This window comes from Fukomys damarensis, unplaced genomic scaffold (genome assembly GCF_012274545.1).
Source record: "Fukomys damarensis isolate Sample0158 unplaced genomic scaffold, DMR_v1.0_HiC HiC_scaffold_2, whole genome shotgun sequence".
In the NCBI taxonomy this organism is placed as follows: domain Eukaryota; kingdom Metazoa; phylum Chordata; class Mammalia; order Rodentia; family Bathyergidae; genus Fukomys; species Fukomys damarensis.
In genome coordinates, this window is record NW_022900914.1 from 33,447,404 (window position 1) to 33,464,059 (window position 16,656).

The 16,656-nt window shown below is 34.2% G+C and overlaps 1 protein-coding gene across 1 annotated transcript in view; it reads right to left on the reverse strand.

The window, feature by feature from the left end:
- The window catches only part of Ppp4r3b (protein phosphatase 4 regulatory subunit 3B), a 58,214-nt gene that overhangs the window by 33,889 nt on the left and 7,669 nt on the right, over positions 1–16,656 (reverse strand). The window contains exons 3-4 of the mRNA XM_010615868.3: positions 12,650–12,748; positions 6,165–6,788 (exon numbers count right to left, since the gene is read on the reverse strand). Of these exons, the coding sequence (XP_010614170.1) occupies positions 6,165–6,788; positions 12,650–12,748 (723 nt within the window). The remainder of the gene's footprint in view (positions 1–6,164; positions 6,789–12,649; positions 12,749–16,656) is intronic.

Sequence of the window (16,656 nt, forward strand, 5' to 3'; positions counted from 1 at the left end):
AGTACAGAATCTAACTAGAAATATCACTATTAGAGAATGCTTTAGAAAATCCAAATAGATATTCTAGAGGTAATCTGGCAAACTAATTTAATTTTGGAATCTTTTCTAGTCCTCTTTCAGGGTCTATTTCTTTTCTTTTTTTTTTTAAGTTTGGGTCTATTTATTCTTAAAACACAATTCAAACAGGTCAGATCTCTCTGCCATTTCATAGACAATTAGAAAACACATGGCACAGGAACAGCAATAAAGGAAGCTAAATCTTGGCAGCAGATAAGATTAAAAAGCCGCTCAAAACACAAAAACTCATAAAATATAATCATCATCTCTGCCCAACTAGAGCATTCTCATGTTGTTATCTCCAAGAATGCAACTAAATGACAAAATACTATAACTTCATTCTGACTCTAAAGTATTAAAAGTCAGGTAAGTGTCAATTTCCTAAGCATTATTTAAAAGTACAAACAAAATACAATAAACTATGTAGAGTTTTTTGGTACCAGGGATCGAACTTGGGCCCTTACACTTGTGAGGCAGGCAGTGGAATTTCTGAGCCAAATCCCCAGCCCCTGTTTTTTTTTAATAGTGACAAAGTTTATTTGAAAAAGTAAATGTAAAAAGTAAGGGAGAAACTGGCTTGAGCTAAAAAGAAGAGAAAAAGTACTCCTTGGAAAACACAGGGCAGGCTATTGTGAGGAAAGCCATAATAGATTAAATTGTGTACTTTTAAATATAAAATTATGTGTGAAAGTATAGAAGGTTTACACATTAAAATACTAATTTGGTGACAGATTATTTGTTTTTCTGTACTCAAATTTCTACAATAAGTACAGTCTATGAATTACAAAGGAAAAAAATTGACATAAATATTGAAATTCATTTCACAAGATCTACATCAAAATCTGCTAAAAGAAAACTGAATTTATCAGTGCTTTTAAGCTTTACTTACATCTTTAAAGTTTACTTTTATGAGATGCAATTTCTATTAATTTTAATTAAAGTGGTATGTTTTTAAAATGTTCACAGCAATAAGATCTGCATGGCAGACAGCAAAATCTAACCATAATATATAAAGGATATATTTCAAATACTTATCATTTTCCTACTGGGGATTATCCACTAAATGACATGAATTTCTTAAGTCTTTTGTGAAAGATGATGGAACATATATGAAGAAATACATGAATGAAAAGCCCTCTGCACAATCATACAAGTACATAGTTCTCTCACTAAACATCAGTGGGTGCAACTCAAACACAAACACTGTGAGATAAATCTTTTCATTAGTCTGACTCAGAATGCTGTTATTTACAGCATTGACTCCTTTTTATCATTTTGATAAAGAAGTACATATTTACCTCTACTCACATCTTTAATAATTTTTATCTTCCTATATCTCTCCCAGATTAAATCTTCATTCTTTCCTGTCTGAAGATTTTTAACGTTTTTCAGAATATTCTCATAGAATAAAGTTCCAACGCCTTGATAAAAGTAATTTCCCATTTAAATTCAATTCTTCTTATATGGTTCAGTACTTGTGAGTTGATAGCTAGAACTGTATAAAATATTATACATACAGGAAATCTCAAGTATTATGTAATTTTTTAGGAGAATGCTTTCTGACTGCTAGTATATATAAATATTTTTAATTTCTAGCATTATTCTTCACTAGTCTTCAAGCTACAAAATTAATGTGCTTCAATGTATACAGCAGGGCAACAAATGACTTGATAACTTTTAAAGGCTATCATATGTCTTTACAAAAAGACAGGTCTTTTCCTAAATCCTTATTGTCCAAATAATTAAACTAATCCTTTTAGACCACTTTCAGTTTACTTCTCACTTGAGTTTTTGTTTTAACAAAGTATAATTATGTAAGTTAAATTGTGTGTGGCTATTCTTTCGGATCACAACAAAATGCGAACAGAGGCTTCTATAAAGCCTGTCAAACTTCTTTTGAATTTAATGTAAAATCAAGCAAAACAGTATAGCGAACACAATGATCATTTAAGAATGACTTAAAACATCCTAAATTTAAAATTAGATCAGGCTTTATAAAATTACTCAAGACACTGTTTAGTCTAAATTTAACCTGCAGGAGACTGAAGTCTAAAGTGTGGACTTATTTGAGGCTAGTGACAGAATAAGCATTTAGAATCTGGATCTTTAAAAAAATGTCCTTCTTACCAAATCAATTTCAGGATACCTTCCTAAGTTCAAACTTAAGAATTAACTACAGCAAAACACACATAAGTTAGAAAGGGCCAAATCTAATAAAAAAATTAAATATGGTAAACCTTTTACCTGAGTTAAAAAAAAAAAAACTCTTGAAAAGAATCATACCATAGCAAACACTTTTTAAGGCACTTGAAGATTTTACATATTTAATTAGTAAGAAATGAAAAGTTATTTCTCTCAGTGCTGAAACCTCATTATTTACAAAGTAGGTAAATAAACAAACCTAAAACCACAAATTCTGAGTTTGCTTTAAATTCAACTCTTACCTAGCACAGTAGAAATACCATGTATGGTATGTGTTAAAATGTCAACATTTGAGATTACTGTCCCTAAACATTTCTAGTAAGGGCAGAAATTAAAATTTCCTCTTCTTAAAAGGATCTTATTCCTTTACTGTTCATGTAGAAGTAACCTCACTTTATAGGCCATTAGGAATTTAATTTATAAAATATGTTTGAAGAATCTTTCTAAATTTTAGGAAATTCAGATCTGTAGTTAGCTAGAAAATTCAGATTAACTAAAATCTGATGCCCTTATCATATCTACTTTAGACAACAATGTCAACATGTGTTATATAATACATACTAGGAGCCACGAATGACATTATGTGTTTTCATATAACTTCTCAGTTAACCTATTTTAGGCTATTATTTACATAAATCTTTCTACTACTAAATCTTGGTCCAGTTAATAAACGTTTACATTTTCATTTGCCTTATTTAATTCATGTAATATCATTCAGTCATTTGAAAGGCCACAGAAATGTATACTAGATAGTCAGAAGGCTGTGTGAACACATCTTATATCTAGCCAAATATCTCTGAGTTGAGCTTTTGGAATTGAGAATTTCAAGGCCATTGGCCACAACCTTAGTTACTTTTCTCATGGATTTTTTTCCTCATTGAGTTTACTGGTACATTTTAGGTATACAGTACAGTTACATTAATCACTGGTCTCATGCATTTTTAAAAACAGAACTGAGCATCACTACTGCATATATAATTAAGTGGTAAATCTCAGATTAATAAAAGAGGTAGTAGTTCACAGTATTTGCCTACTTCATAAAATGTATCTTCATGGACCAGAAAAGAGGAAGACTTGTACTGGGTACTAAACCTAGCACTTCACATGATAAGCAAGGGCTCTACAACGAGCTACAACCCAAAATTTTCTTTCTTTCTTTTTTTTTTTTTTTGGTGCCTGGGATCAAACTTGGGTCCTTGTCCTTGTGAGGTAGGCAGCAGAACCAGAGCTAAATCCCCAGACCCAACATTTTCTTTTTTAAAAGCTTCACTCGATTTATACTACTACAGCTTTTACAAATGTATTCTAAAGTATAATATAAAATGACAACAATGTGCTACAAATGTTTATAGAAACCCTCTAAGTCAGGGCCGGGGATTTAGCTCAGTGATTCTGCTGCCTGCTTTGCAAGCGCAAGGACTCGAGTTTGATCCTCGGTACCAAAAAAAAAAAAAAAAAAAAAAAAAAAAATGACACCCTCCAAGTCAAAAGTAGTCATTTGAAAAGTACATTTGAGATTCTGACACTAGGTTCTTCACATCAATTATAGAATGTGATTCTATTTGCAGACTCTATTTTGTCAGCAAGTAAAATGGTACTCTGAACTGTAATGCATGATTTAATTTAAAAAAAACTCGTCCTACATATATGAAAAGAATATAATGTGCGTTTAACCTCCCTCACATTCATTACTGGGGAATAATAAAAAAACTCATTGGGTAAAAGAATGATCTGAAAAAATATATCCTGTATAAAATATAAGCAATAACAGAAAGATTAATATTGGTTGGAAGTGTCATAATATAGAATCTAATAGTTAAGTAGTATGTCAGAGGTTTTCAATTATTTATTTACAGGGTACCTGTAATAACTCTAAAAAAAACTTAAGAGGGGCCTCAATCATTTTCATTATATGTATTATGCTTAGTATTTATCATGATTAAAATTATAATGAAAGCATTTGAAAAAGTTTCTAAAATTCTGTAAGCCATTACATTTATATAAAATTTTAAATGAGAAACAACTATAGGATCCAAAATTTAAAAAAAAATTTTTTTTTTGAGATAGGGTCTCACTATGTAGTTCAGACTGCTCTGGAACTCACTGTGCAGCCCAGGCTGGTCTTGAACTCACAGCGATCCTCCTGTCTCAGCCTCCCAAGTGCTGGGATTACAGGTGTGCGCCACCATGCCCGGCTAAAAATTCTTTTTATATTGTTGCACCTCTTTAATACTGGCTTAACAGAAGACAACTCCCGTATTCAATCTACTATGACACATGGTTTTGGCTGAAGTATATACAAAAAAAAAAAAAAAAAATACAGCCTCATACTAATATGAAGCTGGAAAAGGGAAAATCTTAAGTGACTCATCCGAAAGGGTTTTGCAGTCCCACATCCACTGACCATACTTCATGAACCACTATCCTAAGTACATATGTAGTAGCTATTAAATGAACTCAGTAACTGATAAGGAAATAACAAAGGCAGTAACACAAGACACCAAGTATAGTCTACTATCGCAAGTAATGTAAAATCTTCAAAGGTATGCTTACTATACTATTAAGATATTAAAGAGTAATATAAAACACAATATGAAATTTGTATTTTATTTTGTTTTGTTTTTTGAGACAGGGTCTCAATAGGTAGCCAGGCTGGCCTTGAATTAGCTGCAATCCTCCTGCCTAGGCCTTCTGAGTAATGGGATTACATGTATGTGCCACCATGCCTGACAAAACTTGTATTTTAGCAAGGAGACAGAAGAAAATCAACTTCATGTAGTCAATAATTTAACCAATTACCATTATCTAGATTACTAAGGGCCAGGGATTTAGCTCAGCCCCGCCTTCCTTGCAAGCACAAGGACACAAGTTTGATCCCCGGTATTAAAAAAAAAAAAAAAAGAAAAAAATTACTGAGGGTTTACTTAATCGTGATTATATGTCTGAATTATCTGTGAAGTTTTAAGCACACATACTCATAAGCAAACCAATAACTGGTTCTCAAAACAGAGTAAAAGCTGACCCCCACCCTATACTTTGTGGTAACTGGTGGTGAAACCCAGAGTCTTTGCACTGAGCTAAAACTCTAGCCAGGCTGCCAGCCTGATGCCTGACTGCCTATCATCTATCTATCTATTTTAAAACAGAGTCTCATTAAGTTTCCTAGGCTGGGCTAAAACATGCAATCCTCCTGCCTCAGCCGTTCAGACTGTGCTAGGAATTACAAATATGCACCATCACATCTGGCTGGAATAAAAGATACTTTTAAAAACAGCTGCACAGGTCTAGGGTTGTAGCTCAGTGATAAAGCAGGTGCCTAAAATTTGCCAAGTTTTGGTTCAATCCCCGGCACTGCAAAAAACCCCAAACATCCCAAAACCAGAAAAACAAAACAAAAGCCACCAACAAAAAAAACAAACCAACCCCCCCTACAAACAAAAACAAACAAAAGAACTGTGTCAGGGCCAGGGAATTGACTCAGTGTTCCACCTCCTGCTTCACAAGCACAAGGGCATGAGTTCGATCCCCAGTATAAAAATGAATAAATAAATAAACACATTAAAAAACCAAACAAACAAACAGAAGAACCGTGTCATTGGTATCTACAACAGGCAAATCCACCAAGATGGAAAGTAGAACAGTGGTTACCAAGAGATGGGAGAAATGGGAGAAAGTTACTGTTTAATCAATAGTTTTTATTTGGGATGACAAAAAAAAACTGAAAATGGAGGCGATGATTATTATGTAACACTGCATGTACTTAATGCCAATGAGCTGTATATGTACAGGTGGTTAAAACTGTGAATTTTACCTATAACCCATCTCAATTTTAAAAATACAAAAATTTAAAATAACAGCTGTATCATGGAATACTTAAAAACAGAATTGTGAAGAACAGCACTTACCTGCAACATGCTGACTATCTCAACTTTGTTGAAGAAAATAAAAGATGTAAGAGTAGAAAGAAAATTCTCTTCAAAAACAGACGGCATAGGCAAAATGATATCCTGAATATACTGTACCCTGTAAGTCTGATGTATTTTTTGCCTTAGTTCAGAGTCTGTTATTGGTATAACTTCCTTAAATTTTGCAGTTTTGGTCAAAAATTCTCTGTGTCTTTTTGGCTGGGCCAAAGCAGGATCATATTCAAGGCATCCTACGACATCCATGATACACTCATCAGAAAACATTACCTCAAAAAGAGTTGCTTTATTTAGAAATAAGATTCCTCTAATAATTTCATACAAATGGTGTAAGCCTTCAGTGTTTTCTAAGTTCTCACAAGCTTGAAACAGCTGCAGTAGTTTTTTAATGTAGCCTTCATTTTCCAAGGCCAGAGCCAGCTTTTCCCTTCGAACAGGTGAGGAGAGAACTGAGGTAACTAAATCAGCAATCTCTTCAAGTTTACTGAGTTCACACGTGGGCAGGTCAATCAAATGACTAGTTTCAGGCATTTCTTCAAATCGTTCTTCTTCTGATTCATCAATGAGGTCTTGTGTGACTTCTACTGATGGGTCCTTACCTTGAACCTAAAAATATCCAAGTAAAGATGGTAATCTTAAAATACAATATAATTTAACATTTTGGAAATAAAATCACTGACTATTAAATTTAAGTAAAAATACCTGCATGGAATCAATACTAGTAGTACAATCACTATTAATTAAAAGTGAAATGGGAATGGGGTGGGGATATACCAAGTTTCATTCTTTCTTTTTATTTTCCTCATTGATATAGGTACATTTTAGGTATACAGTACAGTTACATTCATCATTGGGCTCTTGTACCTTTACATGACAGGTCTTGGTTCTCATTTCAAGGTTCAAATCAATTATTTGAATCTTAAATAACTAACTATAGATTGTTTCCCTTCCAAATTTCACAACCTATAAATTCTGGTTAACTCTGATCCTTAATCATTTGAGTATTTCATCTAGTATTATGTAGATTTATGAAGTTAATCCTGTAAATCATGTTAACAGTAACACACAGTTGTTTAATAATTTTAAATAACATAGAAGGCAACTCTTCTGCCTCCCCCATCACTAAATGTGACAAAGTGACCTACCACACCATCACATTGGCCTGATGAGTACACCACTAAATTCACACCAAACTAAAACATTATCCTACTCTTCTTCTTCTTCTTGTTATTATTATTTTGGGGTGGGGGGTAGCAGGGATTGAACTCAGGACCTTACGCTTGCAAGGCAGGCATGGTGCCATTGAGCCTAAATCTCTAGCCCTATTCTTTCTATTATTAAAAGAGTAAATATGATTTCTTCAAAGTTCTTTCGAAGTTAACTTTTGAAAAAATACTTGCTTCTGCTGCAAATCTGAAACTGCTCTAAAGAAACTGTCTACTTAAAATGCCATTCAACTTTTGTGATAGTCTTTAACTTCTAATATCTACATAATTAGAACACCATGAAGAGAGCTATTATAATTTAGATTGACAACTCAAGCACAGCTAACAAATTTTCAATGAATTACTAAACAAAATTTAGAACTTTATTCTTCATAAAAAACTTTCTAATTAAAAAAAAAAGAATTAAGACCTTTTATGTAAGAGTGGTTCACGGGAGGGAAGGAGATTTGAGAAATAAAGAATAAAAACTTTCTAACTGTGACACAAGAGTATAGCTATCTTGCCTTCTGTACCTCAAAACATCTGGAGTAGAAAAAGTTTCACATGTTTCTTTACTCACCAAAGCAACCCATAAAAAAATCAAGAAAAAAACAAAACGAAGAGCTTTAGAGAGAAACAGATAAATGGACATACATGATTTACCTCTTTTCCTAGAGAGAACAGAGTACTTTTGAATTCTCCAAAGGGTTTCTGGGTTTAGGGAAACTGACACATAAGAGAAAGTTTAAGCAGCAAGGCTATAGAGCAGTGCATATAAAATGCATTGGGAATTGAGAATTTCTTCCAGCTTTCAAGATGTGCACATGTGCATGTTGGAGGCAAGTATCATAAAAGCGGTGCCATTTGAGATGTTGGAACTATGTGACATGCATGACAACAAAACTAGAAATGTAAACTGAAGGCAGATAATAGAAAGTCAAGTTAAATGATGAGTTACTTTGGAGGGAAACATGCAGAATTTTCAAAAAGTTAATATGGTACCAATCATATGGGATAAATCTGAGAGAACAGATTCTCTACCCTAAATAAAATAGATTTAAATCTTATGTCCAACTAAATTTGGACAGGTGGTGGAACACACATAGATGAGGAGGAGTTACAAGAAGAGGACTCACAAATGCTCCTATACCATTAAACTTGTCATCGGAAGGATTATGACTTCTTAAAACAACAACAACAAAAAACTGGAATCATGGGAGAAGGAACGATTGGAAGAGACTGGTTTTCCTAAATTAAGTGTTTGAATAGTTAGCTTGCAAATAAACCCATGGGCTTACTATTCAGGAAAAAGAAAAGAGCGGAAGATATTTTAGAGTAAGAGCCACAAGACTGTAGAACAGTAACAAGAAAAACAACAATGGAATACATAATTAGAAAAGAATAAGAGGTTTTAAGGAAGAAATAAGTGGAAATCAGATTAACAGACATTTCAAATGAACACAGCTTATGTTTAAGAATAAACACATAGATCCATAAGCATTAATTTGATTATAATATTTATCTAGTATTAATTCTGAAAATCTTTCCAGGCTCAACTTTGATCTGATCTGTCAATCCCACACAAACCCATATATCTACATAAACAGCATCAGTGCTATCCACACAGTATTTCTGATTTTCTGTATTTGGAGACACATGAAGTTACTTATAGCTGTGTAACTTCCAATGGTTAATCAAATGTAAGCAAGAGAATCATATATAATTTCTGGGCAGAATTTCTTTCTTTTTTTTGGGTACTGGGGCTCAAACTTCTGGGCAGAATTTCTAAAAGAAAGGTCTCTGATATGCTACCTTTCCTTCACCCTCTGCATTAAAATGAATTCTTTATCAGCATGGTCTCTGAGTAGCTCCCAGAAGCAGAGCCCCTTCCTTTCCACCATGCCCTCACTGATCAAACAAAGTGAAACCAATTCAATCCAGAGTTAAAAAAATATAATTTACAGAACATTATGCAGCAGTGGGGAACAATATACTAGATGCAAAGTCAACAACATACATAGATCTTAAAAGTATATTCACATGTTGTACAGTAAAGAATTAATCTTACTGGATTAGTAGAGTAGCCAAACCTAATATTACTACCAAAGGTACAAAAATTTGCATAAAAATCAGTGACAGGGCTGACAGTGCAGTTTGTAGGTAGAGCACTTGCTAAGGTGGGAAAAAAAAGACAAATGGAGAAGAGATAATAACAAAAGGCTAAGTAATGAATAAATGGAAAATGCTACAGAAGGAGATCCAATATTAATACCTGTGCCTCAAGAAAGATTAAGAGGAAGAGATATCACTTCCTAGTTCACTTAGACCAGATGCCTGCAAGAATGAAACCCTATGTTTGCCAAGACCAACTTTGCTTTCAGAAAGTGATAAGGGCAAAAGGGAGCCTATAACCTTTGATAAGTGACATTACTCGAGGAGACATTTTCTCATATAACATGATGATAAGTTTTATTTTTGGGCTGTGGATTTAGCTCAGCGGTGTCGCCACATGCTTTGCAAATGCAAGGACCCAAATTTGATCCCTGGTACAAAAAGAAAATAAAAATGGATTGTTATTGATGGTGCCTACTGACTTTTACTGTCCAAGTTACAACTAATATAATGCTCTAACACTGGCCTACTACTGGAAGTTCAAGACTGAAATGCTTCTGGGCCCTACTGCATGTGCCTTATCCTGTCTGGTGATTTTAATCTACATTATTTCACTGTAATAAACTGTACCAGGCATGAAATGGTTTGTTGGTTCTTTGAATCTTTCCAATGAACTACTAAACCTGAAAGTGGTACCAGGAACCTCCCAAACTGAGTAAAAACATTACAAGATAAATTTTAGCAAAAATTTCTAGCACAAATGTATAAAGTAGTCAAGAGTAAATGTGTACCTAAACCAAATGAATAATTAAGAGATGAGGCTTTGGACAAGATATAATCTTATATGCTAAGCACTGGAAAATGCTATCTACCATACAAATAAATGTTTTAGCAGACATGTAAGTTGGCATCCTAATTCTAAATAAGATGTATGTCTTCTGCATTATTCATTATTTCTTTAAATATACTGAGATACACGAAAATGCTAGTTACCGTGCTGGCATTAAGGAGAGGAGAAAGAATATAAAATAAAGCATTCCTTTTTTTGAACTTATAATTGAGAAAATACCATTTATATATTACTGTTAATATTCTGGACAGGCTCATAAACATCATTGTAGTGTTTTCTCTTTTTGTATGATTTAGTGATTTTTAATAGTTTAACACTCTATATATGCTTTCATTATTTACATGGACCAACTTTCCCCTTTTTTTTCATGGATGAACACATAATCCAAGCTAATCTTGAATCAAGAACAAAATAGCAAATATTAGTTGAGTACATCTTGTCAGTCTACAGTTCAGGTTAGTTTTAGGACCTAATTTAAATCTCCTCTTCATAGAAAACTTTGCACACAAAAAATTCAACTCAATCCTTAGAGAACATATGGGAGGAAAAAAGGTTAATAATCAGGACCCTTACCACCGTAGTCTAATTTTAAAAACAGGAAAAACACAAAAGCAAACTAATAACAAAACCATTTCAATTTTATTTTGTGTATTTTGCATAAACTATGAAAAAGCTAGTGTTAATTATTTATCAGTTGGAGTTTTGCTATGTAATAATGCACACTCATTAGTGCTCAATTAATACATGATGCACAGTAAGATACAAAATAACAAAGAAAGAAATCACCCACTCCCAGTTAGGAAGTTCACTGATCCAGGGCCACAAGTCAAATAATACTCATAGGAAATGGGAAGGTTCACAGTGTATTTTCTCAAACCACTTTATTACACTGTATAATATTATTGGGAGGACCAAGAGAAAACAAATGATTGTAGTTAGATCCATAAAACTAATTTGAAAAACTTTAGTGTTAAGAGTCACTATAGTGGTGGTGATGGGATCACACAGCAAAAAGCTCATGTAAATGAAAATGACACATACACACAAAAAACCCAGCCACTATAATGAATTGAAATAGCAATCAGTGAAGCATAGTAATCTCTCCATTTAGAGAAAATGAATGATATGATTAATTTAAAATCCCAATTACCAAGTATCACAGCCAAGAGAAGCCTAAAGACGACAAAACATGACTAATAAATGCAATGTGGTATTCTGGGGCAGAAAAAGAGGATTAAGGGAAAGCTGAGAACATCTCAATAAAGTATGGATGTTATTTAATAACAAGAATGCACTGTATTAGCTGAGTGTTGTGATGCATGCAGGAGGATTGCTGAGAGGTCAACGACAGCCTAAGCTACACAGTGAACACAAGGTTAGCCTGAACTACATAGCAAGACCCTGTCTCAAAAAAAAAAAAGAAAAAGTACTGTATTAATATTAGTTCTCTAATTGTGACAAATATCTTTTATGTAGCTAGGCAATAGGGTTTGTTTGAGAAGTGGGTATATTGGAACTTTATTATCTTTTCACTTTTTTGTAGATACAAAAAATGTTCTAGGCACACACTTGGCACACACTTGTAATCCCAGTACTCAGGAGGCTGAGGCAAGAAGATTGCCACTAGTTCGAGACCACCCTGGGCTATATAACAAGTTCAGGGCTGGCCTGAGCTACATAATAAGACCCTGCCTCAAGAAACAAAAATGAATGTTTTAAAATACAAAGGTTTTGTTTAAAATATTAGTCACCTGAGAGTAACCACATATCATATACATTATGCTACTCTTTAAGTTCCATATTAGTTGAAGCTGTGAGTACTTTTGATCTTTAGTGTCTGGCACACAATATTCATAAACATTAAATAAACATATGACCAACTATTAGAGAGGGAAAAAAATCTAAAAGCCTGAAAACAATCATTTAATCCTTCTTTTGTGTAAAGATCTTGACACTCTATAGGGAATCAGTTATTAATGTATTCTATCAAAATCTAAAGTGGTAAAAAGGATTCTGATGAAGTTTTTATTTTTGTTTTAAAATTTCAAATGAAAGAATTTGCTACAGAATATATAAAAAATTCCAGGATGGGAATAGTTGTGGTGGGTGGTAGTGGTGGGTGTAGCTCAACTGCTAGGCCCCAGGTTAGAACCTGGGATAGAAACAAAAAATCTCATCTAGGTTGTCAAATTCTCATATTAAGATTTTTTTTCACATTCTAATAGAAATCTTGGAAGGAAAGGGAAAATAAAATTCAAGACAGTGCAAACACAAGTTAAATATTACAGAAAGGATCTTACCTGACAGATTTTTTCCCAGATCTCATCACAGCCAGCTTTTTCTTGAAAACTCAGAGCCAGATCATAGTTTTCAGCTTCTGACCAAACAATTAATGTATCCTGTTAAGAAATAAAGATTTCTACACCATCAAACTGGAAAAGTATCTACAAGGTGTAAATAAAAATCAAGCAAACTAAAAACAGAATGACAAATGCCCCTTGCTAAGTACAGTAAAGGTATATTCAGTTGACTTCACAAAATTATACAGTATTTTGTTACCCTTTGAAACTTTAGTAAATGAACTGGCAATAGTAGCCTGGCAGGTAGTAACTTTGGTAATAAAAAAAAGACACTGAGCAATTTCCTAAAATGACTGTAATCTCAACACTGAGGAGACTGGGGAGGCTGAGGAAGGAGAACTGCCATGAATTCAAGGTGAGCCTGGGCTACACAGTGAGTTCAAGGCCAACCTGGACTACCTAGCAAGATCCCCTGTATAAGAAAATAAATAAATAAAAATAAAAATCATAAAACAAGAAAATTTTTAAAACAGGTCAGTAGGCACTAGTTGATTTACCAATTTAGTTAGGGAGGAGCTAATCATTCTTGGTCAAAATTGCAATATGGGTATTTCAACCACCTACTTCCTGTTGTTTTGAGAAAGCCAGCTATTCCAATCATTAATGACCTACATGCTTAACTTTTCTGATTAGCTGGCTGAGAACTTGCTAAATGTATGCTAACTAATGCCCAAAATATGTTAAGATTTAATAGTACTTTTGGCTTTTTTTTTTTTTGAAACCCGGAAAAGACCTACAAATATTAAGAAATGCAATCTAATGATAAAAATCAATCTCTTCCTGGCTATACTTCTTGATATGGAAATTTGCCACCCAAGTTCTCTTAAAATTTTATCAGGTCCTGACACTCTTCCCACCATCTATAGAAAAGAAATAACAGTAGAAGTGTTTACACAAAATCTAACAAAGAACTTCCATTTTAGAAAAGCTCAAGACAGACTGATTCTAGTCATTAGTTTAACCAACCAGGCTCCTTGTAATCCCTGCTTAGCCTCATCTTAGAGCTTTCCTCAAAACAGCTTCATGAACAGTGATGTCCAAAACTTTGTGCACTTATATGTATACATAAGAACACAGTATCAGCGGAATTTTGTAAAACACACTACAGCAGAAATAAGAGGGTTATATAAAGACAAAATAAGCAAAATTTTTGAGTTTTTGAGGTATAATGGCTCCACAGTTGAGCATTTTAAGACCCAAATTATATTGAGGGCATAATATACCCCTAAATGATACATGGGTATTTAAAGATAATCCTTTTAGAAACTGAACTTAAAAAAAAATTTTTTTTGCTTTTTTAAGACAGGATCTCTCTATGTAGTCCATGTTAGTCTTGAACTTACTATATAGGCCAGGCTGGCCTCAAACTTGCAGTAAGCCTTCCTGTCTAAGCCTCTGAAGTACTGGGATTACAGGTATGCACCTCCACACTCATCTAGGAGGGCAACTTCTCTCAGAGCTATTACATCACTGTTTTTGTTTTGTCACAAAGCTGATAGATAATACCAAGAGTTTAAATGAAAGTTTTATCATTTTGTCTTCATTTGTACTATTACTGTTTTAAACCCTTTTTAAGGTACCTGTCCATTTTGATAGGAATAGCTTGGCTACAGTAACTTGCAACAGGTGCAAAATACTTTTCATAAAAATGTTATTCTTCCCTCAGAATATTATGAATTTTTTGACTCAATCACCTGATTCACTATTTATTAAACACTAACAAAACTCATTATCGGCCTGGGGATTTATTAGCTCAGTGGTGCTGAGCCTGCCTGGAAAGGGCAAGGTCTGGAGTTTGATTCCTGGTACCAAAAACAAAAAACAAAACAAAACTCAGTTATCATCTTTTGATAAACCACAGAAACAGGTTTTCAAATCTCAATGCTTCATATTAAATATTCAATTTTGGAGATCACTTATACTACAAAATGAAATCCAAAACCCTTCAGCAGGTATCCAAGGTCTTTCCATTCTGTTTCTAACCAACCTTCTAAGAGAGAGTATAGTAAACAATGAAATCTGAATTAAGATAACTGTTAGTCAGGCGTGGTGGTGCATGCCTGTAATCCCAGCGCTCAGGAGGCTGAGGCAGGAGGATCACTGTGAGTTCAAGACCAGCCTGGGTTACATAGTGAGTTCCAGGTCAGTCTCAACTATATAGTGAGACCCTGTCAACAACAAAGATAACTAAGTGCCCCTTTCCATCATTTTCTTCTGTTATTTTCTTCCCATTCTTAACCTACATTCTTTTTCCCCAATCCAGTCAAAATCTAAGAAATTCAGTGGAATTTATATTGAGTCCTTTCAAAATGCAAAGAGGAATGACCTTGGAAAATGGTTAAGAATCCTTACTTTCAGGCTGAGGGGGTGTAGCTCAGTGTTAGCTTGGGTTTGATGCCCAGCATGGCCAAATGAAAACCAAAAAATAGCTTAGGGCAGTGGCACATGCTTGTAATCCCAGCATCTCAGGAGGTGAAACAGGAGGATAGCTGAGTCTGAGTCTGAGGCCAATCAGGGGAGCACATTGAGACCTTGACTCAAACCAAACCAAACCAAACCCTTATTTTTATCAGGGGTCCCAGGTAACACTTTCGATATGCCAAGTATGAGAAATGATCTAACTGTATCTTAAGTTAATTTAAAAAGGGTAGGCAAGTGTCAATAAAGTTGGGACTTTCCAGCTCCATGTTACTCTAAATGGGTGACAAATCCTATCCATCTATTTATTGCTCTTAACCCCAATAAAATACCGAGAAGAAGCACTTCTTAGAATTGTTTATTTTCGAAGTATCAGAATAAAAACTATTAGGAAGAGAGCATAGAAATGACAGAATATTTAAAGCAGAATGGAAGCTGGGCATGGTGGTGCACGCCTGTAATCCCAGCACCTAGGAGGCTGAGAAAGGAGGATCACTGTGAGTTCAAAACCAGCCTGGGCTACATAGTAAATTCCAGGTCAGTCTCAACTACATAGTGAGACTCTGTCTCAAAACAAAACAAAACAAAACAAAAACAAACAAAAAAACCAAAACCAAAAACAGCAACAACAACAACAAAAAAACCCAGAATGGAAAGTGCAGCATCTTCTGCAAATCTAAAAAGCCTAGGTATAGCCAAGGTCAATTTCTCATAGTAAAATCTGTTTTCAACCCTGCGCTTTGTTATTGATATATTATTTACTTAGCTATGCATGGCATATAGTTTCATCTCTTTGGGACATTATTCATAATTTAGTTTAAACCAAAAGAAGCTTAAGAATTTTCCTTAATATTTAATTATTACTGTGCCTCTAGGGAAATCAGATTCTAATTGATTTTGTAGGAAGAATAGAAAAAGGTCAGTTATATTTGGTAGAGTCCTTTAAAACAATTAAAAAAGGTGGCTGATTATAGGCCAAGTGTGGTTGTGCATGCCTGTCATCCCAGCTACCTGAGAGGCTGAAGCAGGAGGATGGCAAGTTCCAGGCCAACTGGGGCAATTTACTGAGTCCTGATTCAAAAATAAAAAGCGATAGGGAAGTAGCTCACTGCACAGACCCTGGATTCAATCTCTAGTATCACAAAATGACCAACCAACAAACAAAAAAATCCCTACCATTAGGCCATAGCTGAGTATTACTTAAATCATGGGCTCTTAATTTAGAGTCTAAACGGCACCTGAAAATTTATTAAAAACCTGGTGCATACTAATCTTTTTAAAGAAAAAGTCTCCTGTCTCATAGGCATCGTAAAAGGTATAACCCTCTCCCTCCCCATTCTTCCCTTTGTTACTGATCTACTTCATTAATGAACTTTAGTCATGAAATATTTGAGTTTCTACCATTTGTCAGACTAACTCCATATTTGTTCCTAACTATTCACACAAAATTTAGTATACATAGGGCTGAAGTGTTCCAAAAGGGAAAGTGTGTGTATGTGTGTGTGTACATATATATATATATATATATA